This window comes from Chiloscyllium punctatum, chromosome 37 (assembly GCF_047496795.1).
Source record: "Chiloscyllium punctatum isolate Juve2018m chromosome 37, sChiPun1.3, whole genome shotgun sequence".
Taxonomy (NCBI): domain Eukaryota; kingdom Metazoa; phylum Chordata; class Chondrichthyes; order Orectolobiformes; family Hemiscylliidae; genus Chiloscyllium; species Chiloscyllium punctatum.
This window is the reverse complement of record NC_092775.1, coordinates 53903510-53916113: the sequence shown is the minus strand read 5'-3', so window position 1 is coordinate 53916113 and position 12604 is coordinate 53903510. Positions and strand designations below refer to the sequence as shown.

Here is a 12604-nt window from a genome sequence, read left to right as displayed (position 1 = left end):
AACCAAACCCTCAATTTCTTTAGTCATCCAGCATTCCCTATACCTACCAGCCTTTCCTTTCACCCTGACAGGAATATCCTTTCTCTGGATTCTTGTTATCTCATTTCTGAAAGCTTCCCATTTTCCAGCTGTCCCTTTACCTGCGAACATCTGCCTCCAATCAGCTTTCAAAAGTTCTTGCCTAATACGGTCAAAATTGGCCTTTCTCCAATTTAGAACTTCAACTTTTAGATCTGGTCTATCCTTTTCCATCACTATTTTAAAACAAATGGAATTATGGTCGCTGGTCCCAAAGTGCTCCCCCACTGACACCTCAGTCACCTGCCCTACCTTATTTCCCAAGAGTAGGTCAAGTTTTGCACCTTCTCTAGTAGGTACATCCACATACTGAATCAGAAAATTATCTAGTACACACTTAAGCAATTCCTCTCCATCTAAACCTTTAACACTATGGCAGTCCCAGTTGATGTTTGGAAAGTTAAAATCCCCTACCATAACTTCCCTATTATTATTACAGATAGCTGAGATCTCCTTACAAGTTTGTTTCTCAATTTCCCTCTGACTATTAGAGGGTCTATAATACAATCTCAATAATGTGATCATCCCTTTCTTATTTCTCAGTTCCACTCAAATAACTTCCCTGGATGTATTTCCGGGAATATCCTCCCTCAGCACAGCTGTAATGCTATCCCTTATCAAAAACACCACACCCCCTCCTCTCTTGCCTCCCCTTCTATCCTTTCTGTAGCATTTGTATCCTGGAACATTAAGCTGCCAGTCCTGCCCATCCCTGAGCCATGTTTCTGTAATTGCTATGATATCCCAGTCCCATGTTCCTAACCATGCCCTGAGTTCATCTGCCTTCCCTGTTAGGCCTCTTGCTTTGAAATAAATGCAGTTTAATTTATTAGTCCTACCTTGTCCCTGCCTGCCCTGACTGTTTGACTCATATAAAAGTTAGCTAAGGGTATTCACCGTCATGCCAACTTTCCTCAGCTGCCTGAGGAAGAAATGTTGTTGGCCCTTTGTAACCAGTGGGTCCACATGAAGACTCCAAGAAAGCTTGTTGTGGATGATCACTCCCAGGAGCTTGACACTCTTCACTTGTTCCACCTCCGTGCTGTTAACGTGAAGGGGGGGGGGGGGGGGGGGCATGAACGTCCCACCGAAAGTCATTAATGAGTTCCTTAGTTTTGCTGGCATTAAGAGATAGGTTGCTCTCAGTGCGTCATTTTTCCAGGTCTTCCATCTCCTGTCTGTAATCTGTTTCGCTGCCATCTGAGATCCGACCTACTATGGTGGTGTCATCAGCAAACTTGTAAATGGCATTAGTCTGGTATTTGATGACACAGTCATGGGTATACAGTGAGTACAGTATGGGGGCTGAGTACGCACCCCTGGGGGGGCTCCAGTGTTGACTGTTAGTGATGATGAAGTATTGTCCACAATCTTCACGGATTGTGGGTCAGGAAATGGAGGATCCAGTTGCAGAGTGGGGCTTAGAGCGAGATCACTAAGTTTAGGAAGCAGTCTTGAGGGGATAATATTGTTGAAGGCTGAACTGTAATCAATGAGTAGGATTCTTATGTAGCTGTTCTTGGTGTCAAGATGCTCTAGGGAGGAGTGAAGGGAAAGTGATATGGCATCTGACATGGCAAATTGGAGTGGATCAAGAATAGTGGGGAGGCTGGTGTTGATTAATGCCATGACCAGCGTTTCAAAGCACTTCATGATCACTGAAGTTAGGGCCACTGGGCAGTGAGACATGCTGCATGAGCCTTCTTAGGCACAGGGATGATGTGGGCCTCTTGAAACAGGCAGGGATAGTGGCCTGCTGCAGGGAGAGGTTGAAGATATCTGAGAAGACTCTGTCAGTTGATCTGCACATGCTCTGAGTGCACAGCCTGGTACTCCGTCTGGTCCCATCACTTTCCTTGGATTCACATGAAGGAAAACTGATCTGACCTCTGCTGCAGTGACTGTTGAGATAGGTTCATCAGGACTTGTCCGAATAGGTGTTACCTCTCTGCCTAAATTCTGCTCAAAGCAGGCATAGAAGGAGTTGAGACAATCTGGAGGTATGTGTCATCATCTGCTATCTTGTACTGTCTCTTTTTCGAACCTGTGATGTCATTCAGTCCTTGCTATAGTAGCCGGGTGTCTGTCTAGGTCTCTAGTTTGGATCGGTATTGGTCCTTGGCTGTCTTAATGGCTCTGCAAAGGTCATACTTGGATTCCCTATATTTGTAGAGTCTTGTTAGGGGAGAATGTGGATTTGAGGTTACAATTAGATCCCCCATGATAATATTGAAAGCTCAAAGTGCTGAACGGCCTACTCCTGTTCCATGGTCATATGTTTGTGTTGTTCATTTTCATAAAATACACTAATGCACAAAGAATGGTGTGGACACTTTACAGGAGATGCAGTTAATATGTCCACCCACTGGGTTAGGGATACCAATAACCACATGCATATTGTATTGCTGATTATTCTGCCTCAACTTCAGGAGACTGCCTCTCACAGCACTGCAATGTCACATTAAGGGCTACGGGGAGAACGCTGGCAAGTGGAGCTGAAATGCGCATCAGCCATGATTGAATGGCGGAGTGGACTCGATGGGCCGAATGGCCTTACTTCCACTCCTATGTCTTATGGTCTTATGGTCTTATCTTTGTTTCCCCCTCTGTGGCTCTTGCCTGCTTTAGTGGAATTGCCCATTTGTGCAGATGCGATACTAGCTTTCTTACAGCAGTTAGACAGATCTGAGCATAAGAGTCATGACACTGGCTTAGAATCCAAAGGATCACACTCACACCCCTGAAACACAAGTTCAAGTCGCATCAGTGCAGCTGGGGAAATTGAAAACCTCTGTAAATTAATATTTCTGGGATAAAACACTAACTTCTTTAATAATGATCATGAAAGTACTTGTTTCTCATTTAAAAAAAAAACCCATTTGGTTTTAGATTAGATTAGATTACTTACAGTGTGGAAACAGGCCCTTCGGCCCAACAAGTCCACACCGCCCCGCCGAAGCGTAACCCACCCATACCCCTACATTTACCCCTTGCCTAACACTACGGGCAATTTAGCATGGCCAATTCACCTGACCTGCACATCTTTGGACTGTGGGAGGAAACCGGAGCACCTGGAGGAAACCCACGCAGACACGGGGAGAACGTGCAAACTCCACACAGTCAGTCGCCTGAGGCGGGAATTGAACCCGGGTCTCTGGCGCTGTGAGGCAGCAGTGCTAACCACTGTGCCACCGTGCCATTCTCTAATGTTCTTCGGGATAAGGTAGGAAATTCTTTACTGGGTCTGCCCTCTTGATCCACATCATTCTGGTTGATTCCTAACCACCCTCTGAAACAGCTGAACCATTCAATTGTTTCAAACTGCTACAGAATAAAGCTCTAGTCTGCCATGTCCCAGAAGGCAGCTCACCACCACATTCCCAAGGGGAATTAGGGATAGGTAATACATGTTGACACTGCCAGGGATGTTGACAATTTGAATGGAGAAAATAAGTCAGGAAACACAGGTCTGAATCTTATTGGTCGAATTGAATTCCAACTCAATTCTGGTCCTGCATATCCCATTTTCTTATTGGAACAGAAGGAAACCATTCAAGCTTATTCTGTCATTCAATTAGATCATGGCCAATCACACACATTAACCAAATCTTTGCACCAAAAATCTATAATGCTTTCATGATATATCTAAAGGATGAAATCAGTCATTGTAGCAAGTAAAACATTGTGGAGTTTTAAATTGAACAGGTAGTAATAAGTCAGGGTCCGTAAACAATTTAAGGAACTTGAGCTGAGAACGAAGAGATATGGACCTGGAAAAGGCTGCAGGTTTAGTATCCATGATAGTCCAGTGGTGAACAAGGGACAGCCATAGAAAATCCTTCATAGACAATCCCACAATTCATAAGATGACACCATGACTGATTTGAAAAGTGATGAAGTAGAACGCTGACCAGACTATGGAGGAACATGGAATCGACAGTTTAATGCACAATTAATAAAGGTATTGTTAGAGCCTTAATAATTCTTCCTTGAGAAACTTGGTTTAAGTCCAAAGTCTCTCAATCTTCTAACAGTTTTAAACCTGTTCAAAGTTCCTTCTTCTGTTATGTTCATACTCCAATTCTTCTATTTTTTTTTGCCTCTTACCCCACAATTAAAATCCACACTCATATCTCTTCCAGGGTCTGGTTAAATTACTTTTCTGGTGCTTTCTCTGTCCCATGCATCTGTGCCCAGCGCAGCCCATTCACAATGATAGCAATGCTCATTCTGATAAGTGAGAATTTTCTTTTCACTTCCTTTCCTTCCATATCTGGTCTTTGTCATAGTGTCCCCCAGTCCCTCATGGGTCTCTAACTTTACTTTTGGAGACTTCAATTGCAGAGCTTTCCTCTCTCTAGCTTCGGCCCCTTCCCAATCCCTCTGAATGTTTTTCTAAGCTGCGCTGTCCTTCCCCCACACCACCACTTACCAGCTCGGAGGTGAACAGCTTCTTTGGAGACGTCGATTCTCCTGCTCCTTGGATGCTGCCTGACCTGCTGCGCTTTTCCAGCAACACATTTTTCAGCTCTGATCTCCAGCATCTGCAGTCCTCACTTTCTCCTAGCTTCTTTGGAGGGCTGTTTTCACACTTATCCTGCTCCTCCGACTACTGCAGACTGTCAAATTTCACATTCCAGCTGCTGGCTGTCTGCCTACATGTCTTTTTAAAGTGGTTAAGGTCTTGAAGTGGTAAAGTCACTTGCCATCAAAAGTCAAGGCCAAGTGGAATTCAAATCTGCATCTTTATTTTCAGATACCACCCCAAACATTAGTATGTTCTAATGTTTGGTTACCAACCACTCAGGGGTTGTCGTTGGAATAGTTTGCCACATCCTTTTTATGTTAAGTCTTAGGGCCTGTTGAATGATCAGTGCTAAACAATAGACCATAGAGTTCTTAACAAGAAGAGACACCTGTCTTACACAGCAAGGTATTCACAAGATTTGGGTATTGCGGCTAGCCCATCCCTAATTCAACTAAGGGTATTTGACAGTCAACCACATTGCTGTGTGTCTGGAGTCACAAGTAGGTCAGACTGGGGGAGAATGGCAGATTTCCTTCACCAAAGGACATTACTGAGCCAGATGGGGTTTTCCAGCAATTGACAATGGTTTCATGGTCATCAGTAGATCCTTAATACTTTCCTTGAACACAAATTCCACCATCTGTGGGATTCATATCCAGGTCTCGAGAACGTTACCCGAGTTTCTGGATAATCCGAGGCCATTGCCTCCCCTCAAGGTATAGTATATTTAAAGACAGCAAATGCTACAATTAACATAAACTAGTTAGGCATAATTAGAAGTGGCAAGAGCAAGATATGTCACTTGTGACTCTATTAGGATCTCAGGCAAGAGTAACTTTGCCACCCAAAGACTGTGACAGCATCAGTTTGGGTGGAGTTGTATGACTTTAACATCAACCCTTTCAAAATCATGACTTCATTCAACAAGAACTGCTCAATGTTTCAAGGATTTTCTATCCCTTGCCTGAGAATCAGTTTTCCTGTTCATACCTCGGTGTACAGGATAGCCAACATCCAGAACCGCTTCTTGGGTCTCGGCACTGACAGCATTGCCCAGAGGAAGACAAGGATGGGTAGGACCATGGTGAGCACTGAAGCGGAGACCATATGGTTGAGGATCATTACAAAGTAGCACAACATGTCTGACTGGGACACCATGGTATTATAGAGGGCGAACAGCAGCTTCAGGAGAGGCGGCAAACTGCGGTAGAATTTGTCTGACTCCTCCAGTTCCACATCATGGAACACCCTGAAACAAGATCGGAAGCTAGTTTAATTACCAAAGATTGTGGTCTTACCAACCTGGTGTGAGTGAAATACTGACCATCTAATTTGCTGTAATAAACTTTTATTTGTATATTTATTGATGTAAAGACCTATATTTTACTGTCATAACAGGCTACACATAGTCTTCAAATCAGGTGAACATTGCAGTGTAGATTATACAAAGAAAGAAGATATACTTCTGAGATATCATTTCTACCTCTAATTTTATATTTTTACTACAAATGCCTCTTAACATTTATAATGGAAACTGTTGCTGAAATGTTGCTTGTTGTAAATGCTTCCTCATGCCAAATGTTGCAATGTTGTGAGAGTGTGGGTTGTGTAAATGGAGCCTGCAGTTGCTGAAGCTTAGCAATTAACTCCGTCATCTCAAATTGGTACATTCTCCATAGCAATACCTCTGCCAATTATAATGCACTTGCCAACCCTTCAGAACTCTCTACTTAAGCTACAGTTAACCCTTTCCATTTACATTTCTATTATCACAAATGTCCTGAAGAGTGCAAAACTAAATTCTTCAACAAAATTTGGAGCAATACTTAATTTTCTGACCTATCAACTGACTACATCAGAGGAAATTAAAGACTTGATGGCACAAAGAGTTCAAAAATCAGTCCAATTCATAATTTCACCTGAAGAAAAACAAATCTGCCAAGAAAGACTTACAGAACATTTTTTTATTTTATTAGATTTCTTACAGTGTGGAAACAGGCCCTTCGGCCCAACAAGTCCACACCGACCCCCGAAGAGTAACCCACCCAGACCCATTTCCCTCTGACTAAAGCATCTAACACTATGGGAAATTTAGCATGGCCAATTCACCTGACTTGCACATCTTTGGACTGTGGGAGGAAACCCATGCAGACACGGGGAGAATGTGCAAACTCCACACAGACAGTCGCCTGAGGCTAGAATCGAACCTGGGACCCTGGCGCTGTGAGGCAGCAATGCTAACCACTGAGCCACCCCTTTTACAAGACCCCTTTTAAATCCTCAGAAAGTATCAAAGCGCCTTACTGCCAATGAATTACAGCAGAGCAACTGTCACTCAAAATATATTAGAAAAGTTCTAAAATGTCAACAAATGCCAGCCTAGAGCCCTTTCCCATGTCATTCATTTGCCCTTTCTCTTCCTCTTCTATATCCTCCCAACCCCATTCTCTTTATATTTACCAATTCCTACATGAATCTTCCTATTCTTAATTTACCACTTCTTCCCAATCCTCCAACATTATACTCCTTCCTTTCCCCAATCTCCGCACTCTTTCTTTTCCCCTATTTTCCACCATTTCCTTCTTTCAACTGACCTACAACCCCATCCCTCTCCTCCCTCTAACCTTTAATTCGCAGGGGCCCAATGACCCTCTATCCTACAGCTCCCCATGGGAAAGGTCATGAAAGTTCATAGTTTGTAATCAATACTGACAGAAGAGGGGCTTCTCACTTGTTCAGAAGTAGATCGCTTGCTGTTAGGAGATGAGTCTCACAGCTAAGAGGATTATAATGGTCCATTTTTGACATCTCCTCATCTGACTCCATAGACACGTTCTCCTCAGAGAGGTCAAGACAATTGTAGCTGTTTGCTACTGCATTGTAGGATGGTGGGTGGTAGGATTGTGGAGTTATAATGTCTTTAACGACCTCTTCATCTGCCTCTTCCTCAATGGTGTCTGTGGTTCCCTGCCAGTTACTCGACCTGGCACACTGGATCAAAGTACTAGTATAAAAAAAAGGTTTATATAAAAGTCAGAGAATATTCCATTAAAGCAACAGACAAATCCTGCGAGGCTGGAAAGAGGATTAGAAGTTAACGGGAGCCCTTGATTTTAGCTGTGGCTCATTGGTAGTCCATCTGCCTCAGAATCATATGGCTATGGTTTCAAGTCTCACTCCAGACTTAGTCACAACGCAGGGAAGTATCAGCTTTAAGATCAGATGCTAACCCAAGTGACACTAACCTGCTATCCAAGGTGAAAGTAGAAGATTCCATGGTATTATTCAAACAGTGATGGGAGAACTTACTGGTGGGGTCTGTTTTTATCTCTAAAATAACATCTAAAACAGATTATCTGATCATGTATTACCTTGCTGCCTGTGAAACCTTTGGTGCACAAATTGACAATCACATTTCCTACAGTGCAATGCTGACTACACATCGAAAGTCCTTCATTGGGATAGTGTGCCCTTGGAGGTCCTGAGCTAGTGAAAGGCACGATCAAAATACAAGTATTATCTCGTTTCTTTCTGGAGCTGAACTAGAAACTAATGTGGAATGATAAGGATGAGAACAAAAATTGGAGAGAAACAGCCTGTCTTTGAGAACTTAAAAATCTGCAAATATTTGCTACTATTGACGATGCAAGAATCAATGAAACAAACATGGTCGCAAGTTAAGACCTTTACATCTAAAGGATATCCTAAGGACTTTAAATTGAAAATTCTTTTCATCTTCCTTTTGTAAGTTTGTAACTGTAACTAAGATTGAACTTGCATGCCTGAGAATTTTCCTGGGGGTTAGCCAATAATAAAATTGCTCTTTCTTTCACTCAAGAAACTCTTGTTTCCTTACAGTCATTGGATAACTACACTTTTCTTAGACACTTGTATAGCCTTCATAGAATCATAGACTCCCTCCAGTGTGGGAACAGGCCATTTGGCCCAACAAGTCCACACTGACCCTCCAAAGAGTATCCCGCCCAGACCCATTCCCCTACCATATTGCTCTACATTTCCCTGACTAATGCACCTAACCGACACATCCCCCTGAACACTATGGTCAATTTAGCATGGCCAATTTACCTAAGCTGCGCATTTTTGGACTGTAGGGAGAAACCGGAGCACCTGGAGGAATCCCACGCAGACACCGGGAGAATGTGCAAACTCCACACAGACAGCTGCCCGAGGCTGGAACCAAACTCAGGTCCCTGGCGCTGTGAGACAGCAGTGCTCCCAACTGAGCCACCATGCCGCCCATAAAACCTTGTGCTAAAAAAAACATACATTTTTGTTGTGGCTAACTGAGAAATTTAGAAAAACTTACTCTTAACATCATTCCTCTGAGGTCACGAGTAGATCTTATTTGTTTCTCTCAATGGAACATGTTATCTTTGAGAACTCTGAATTGTTTCTTTGAAAAATATATGTTTTCTCAAGAAATCTCACATCTTTGAGCAATTATATTTTAATGCCTTATACTGTTTTAAAATGTAGAGACAGAGAATGAGCACCAGGCAGCTTGTATGCAAAGTTTCCTCTAGACTGGTCATCAATGTATGGATACACATCACTGCTACTTTGGAATGGTACCTTTCTCTAACAATTTTCCACCAAGCTTTATAATGTTTAAGTAAAACAAAGAACTGCAGATGTTGAAAATCTAAAACAGGAACAGACATTGCTGTGCTGTCCATGTCATGACACGGCCTGGTGTGGCGAGGCAAATAAAGGATAATCGAAAGAGATGTTCAGATTCTAAGATTATCAAACTTGATATTGACTCCTGCAGGCTGCAGGGTCCCCAAACAGAAAATGAGATGCTGTTCTTCCAGTTTTCCTGGAGCACTGCAGCAAGCCCAAGACAGAGATGTTGGCAGGGAACATGGTGGTGTGTTGAAGTGGTAGGCAACTGGAAGCTCAGGGTCAATTTACAGACATAAAGTAGACGTCCTGCGAAGCAGTTGCCTAATCTGCAATCTCGACAGCATCCAAGGAGCAGGAGAATCGACATTTCGGGCATAAGCCTGAAGAAGGGCTTATGCCCGAAACATCAATTCTCCTGCTCCTCGGATGCTGTCTGGCCTGCTGTGTTTTTCCAGCACCACAGTGCTCAGTCATGTTGTGCCTGAAATTCATTAAGGTGCGGATACAGAAGGATAAAACGGAGACCTTTACTGACTACAGAACATTCAGCATCAGCGAGCAGAAGGTCAGGAGAGACAGTAAGTATATGATGGGAGGTGGGGTTGGGAGAGGGGATGGAGTCAAGGTAGAGGAGGAGAGGAAGGTCCCAGAGGCGTGTGGGTATTTCTGAGTTGTTGCAGTTTGTGTTCCTTAAGGTTGAAAGGAAAATAAGTTTCTTGTTAGAGCAACAAACAAGCTAACGAATGACGTGGAACTGGGAGCAGGACAGCTCTGATCTGTGTGAAGCAATGCTGATGGACAGAACGTCATATGATACATATGGTGACACACGGCACTGACTGTGGATCTCAGGATTCAGCTTCATAATGGATCATGTTAGAAAGTTAAAAAGGAAGCCAGAGGATAAAACTGGATGCATCAGTAACTCGGTAAAAACAAGGACTGCAAATGCTGGAAACCAGAGTCTAGATTAGAGTGGTGCTGGAAAAACACAGCATGTTGCCTGACCTGCTGTGCTTTTCCAACATCCCTCTAATCTAGCATCAGTAACTAGTCAGGCACTACTGACAATTCAAACTCTTCCAAGCTAAGACAGGCCAGTCAGTTTTGACAGGAGTACTGTGTGTTTTTACCTTGGAGGCTCACAGTCCAGTGAGGAGGGGATGTCAATGTTGAGCATCTTCTGCAATCTCCATCGGTTGCGATTGCTGGGTTTTGGGACCACAGACACTGGCTCCTCAACATCATCAGCACAGTCACTGGATGTTGGCTTCAAGGACATTATGGTGACTTCAGTGTTGCAACTGAGGATGCACAAAGTGAACCATTAAGTGAGCACAAAGCAAAAGGTCACAGCTACATCCTCCCATAGGTAATGAATTACGCAGCACTGTGCTGTTCAGAGCACACTCTGTGCTTGGCAAAGCTGAAGCTGTAGGTAGCCAGAGTGGCATCAACCATTGACAGTGATTAAGGGAGCTTACGCCTTATCCATTTGCACCTTTCAGATATAGAGGAATAAAGCATCAGGAAGAGCCCATTATTAAGCCCCTTCAGCCTGCTCCACGTTCAATGTTCATGATAAAAATCAGTCAGATTAACCTACAATTTAAGACCCGTCCCGCTCTAAAGGTCATCACTCTTTTAGCTTTTTTGATTCCTTTCAGTACCTGGTTGGGACATATTGATGGTCTGTCCTGCTTTCATGGTCTGGTCTATATACATAGTCTGCCCTGGGTAAATGGACACCGAAGCCGCTTTGGGTCTCACTAGGTCTAGCTTTTCACAATTTTACAATACTGTGTTTCATCCTTTCATTGTATTTTTGTGTTGCGTTTCTTAACACAGTATTTTCAATCTCAAAGAACTGATAAGCAGCAGAAGTTCTATTTACTTGAAAATCTCAGACAGGTTAAATTCCCAGATAAACTGATAACATGCACATATAGAGCATAGACATTCTCTGTCTGGGGATCGCATGGCTCCTGCTCATGTGGTGTCTTTGGCTCTTAGAATATTCGACTCTTAAAGGCGTAACATGACGTGCCCTTTAAATCCCCAAATAAAATGACATGCAATAGGAGTGAAAATGTGTATACATTAGGTTAAACCATTTACACAGAAACATCAAATGTGAAAGTTATGAGCTTAGGAGTCTAAGAGTCTGAATAATGTAAGGGTGGTTTGACATTCCTTCTGGGTCATGTGGCAATCTAACCTTCTGCAGATCTCATCTTCAGGCTTGGCGTTTCTTGGCTTGTACACATGTTGGTGTCTTGCATGTTGTCCTGATGATCTCCCACATTTTCAGTATCTGAGGGTAACTTTAGGAGAGTTCTGTACAGTTACTAATTTGGCTTCTGCTTCTCTTCAATGCGCTTACTAGGTGCTGTGACTTTGTACAATGGAGGCTTACTGCACACACTGGAGAGCTCTGTAGTTATCCAGGGTCCTTGGGTAGAATGTGTGATTTCCATCTTACACACAGACTTGACATTCCCATGCCTATATCACCTTCATTTTCCCAATTTTACAAAAAGCTTGCCTTGTTTCTCTGAGACCTTGGACAGATTATAGTTTGGCAGGGTTGTCCTAACATAACCTCTAAATACTACGGTGATGGTAAGTAAATATCCAGGGGTAAATCTCATAGTTGTAGCATAGCAACATGAAGATTGTGTTTCATCACTTTCCACTCTGTCATTGTTGTTTTAACTATGTAAGTCATTCATTTGGTGAGACGGTTAGATTTGGCATAATGCAGTCAGACTGTTAATGATGTCATGCCCCAATCGACACACATGCCCCTTCCTATATATCATGGTCCATTGTCTAAACAGATACATTCATTGTGTCTGCCATGGATACACATTAATTAACTGTCTGATAATAGGAGATTTAATAAAAGCACATGGCTTACTAAATACCGAGCCAGACATCTGTGATGTTAACTGATGAAGTGTGTCCAATGCTGACATATATGTTTGTGGGATCTCCAGGTTGAGAGGGTTTGGAGATGTTTCCTGACTGAACTAGAAAGAAGTCTTAAAACTGTTTCAGTGACCCAAGGAGGAAAAGTGAAACCAGCCAGTTAAATAATAAATTAACAATTACGATTGGAGTAATGGTTCACTATTGGTCATAGAAACATACATTAAAGAAGAGACCCTTCTGCTTATTAAAGCAGTATTGCCAAAAATATTCCACTGTCCGTATCTTCATGTTGCTATGCTACAACTATGAGATTTACCCCTGGATATTTACTTACCATCACCGTAGTATTTAGAGGTTATGTTAGGGGGACAACAAACATTATCTTTGCATGTCATGTAAATGATATCCAAAGATGAC

At 42.8% G+C, this 12604-nt stretch overlaps 1 protein-coding gene across 1 annotated transcript in view; it reads right to left on the bottom strand.

The window, feature by feature from the left end:
* Positions 1-12604, bottom strand: part of LOC140462783 (piezo-type mechanosensitive ion channel component 2-like) — a 423249-nt gene that overhangs the window by 74912 nt on the left and 335733 nt on the right. The window contains exons 53-55 of the mRNA XM_072556051.1: positions 10387-10557; positions 7338-7610; positions 5597-5855 (exon numbers count right to left, since the gene is read on the bottom strand). Of these exons, the coding sequence (XP_072412152.1) occupies positions 5597-5855; positions 7338-7610; positions 10387-10557 (703 nt within the window). The remainder of the gene's footprint in view (positions 1-5596; positions 5856-7337; positions 7611-10386; positions 10558-12604) is intronic.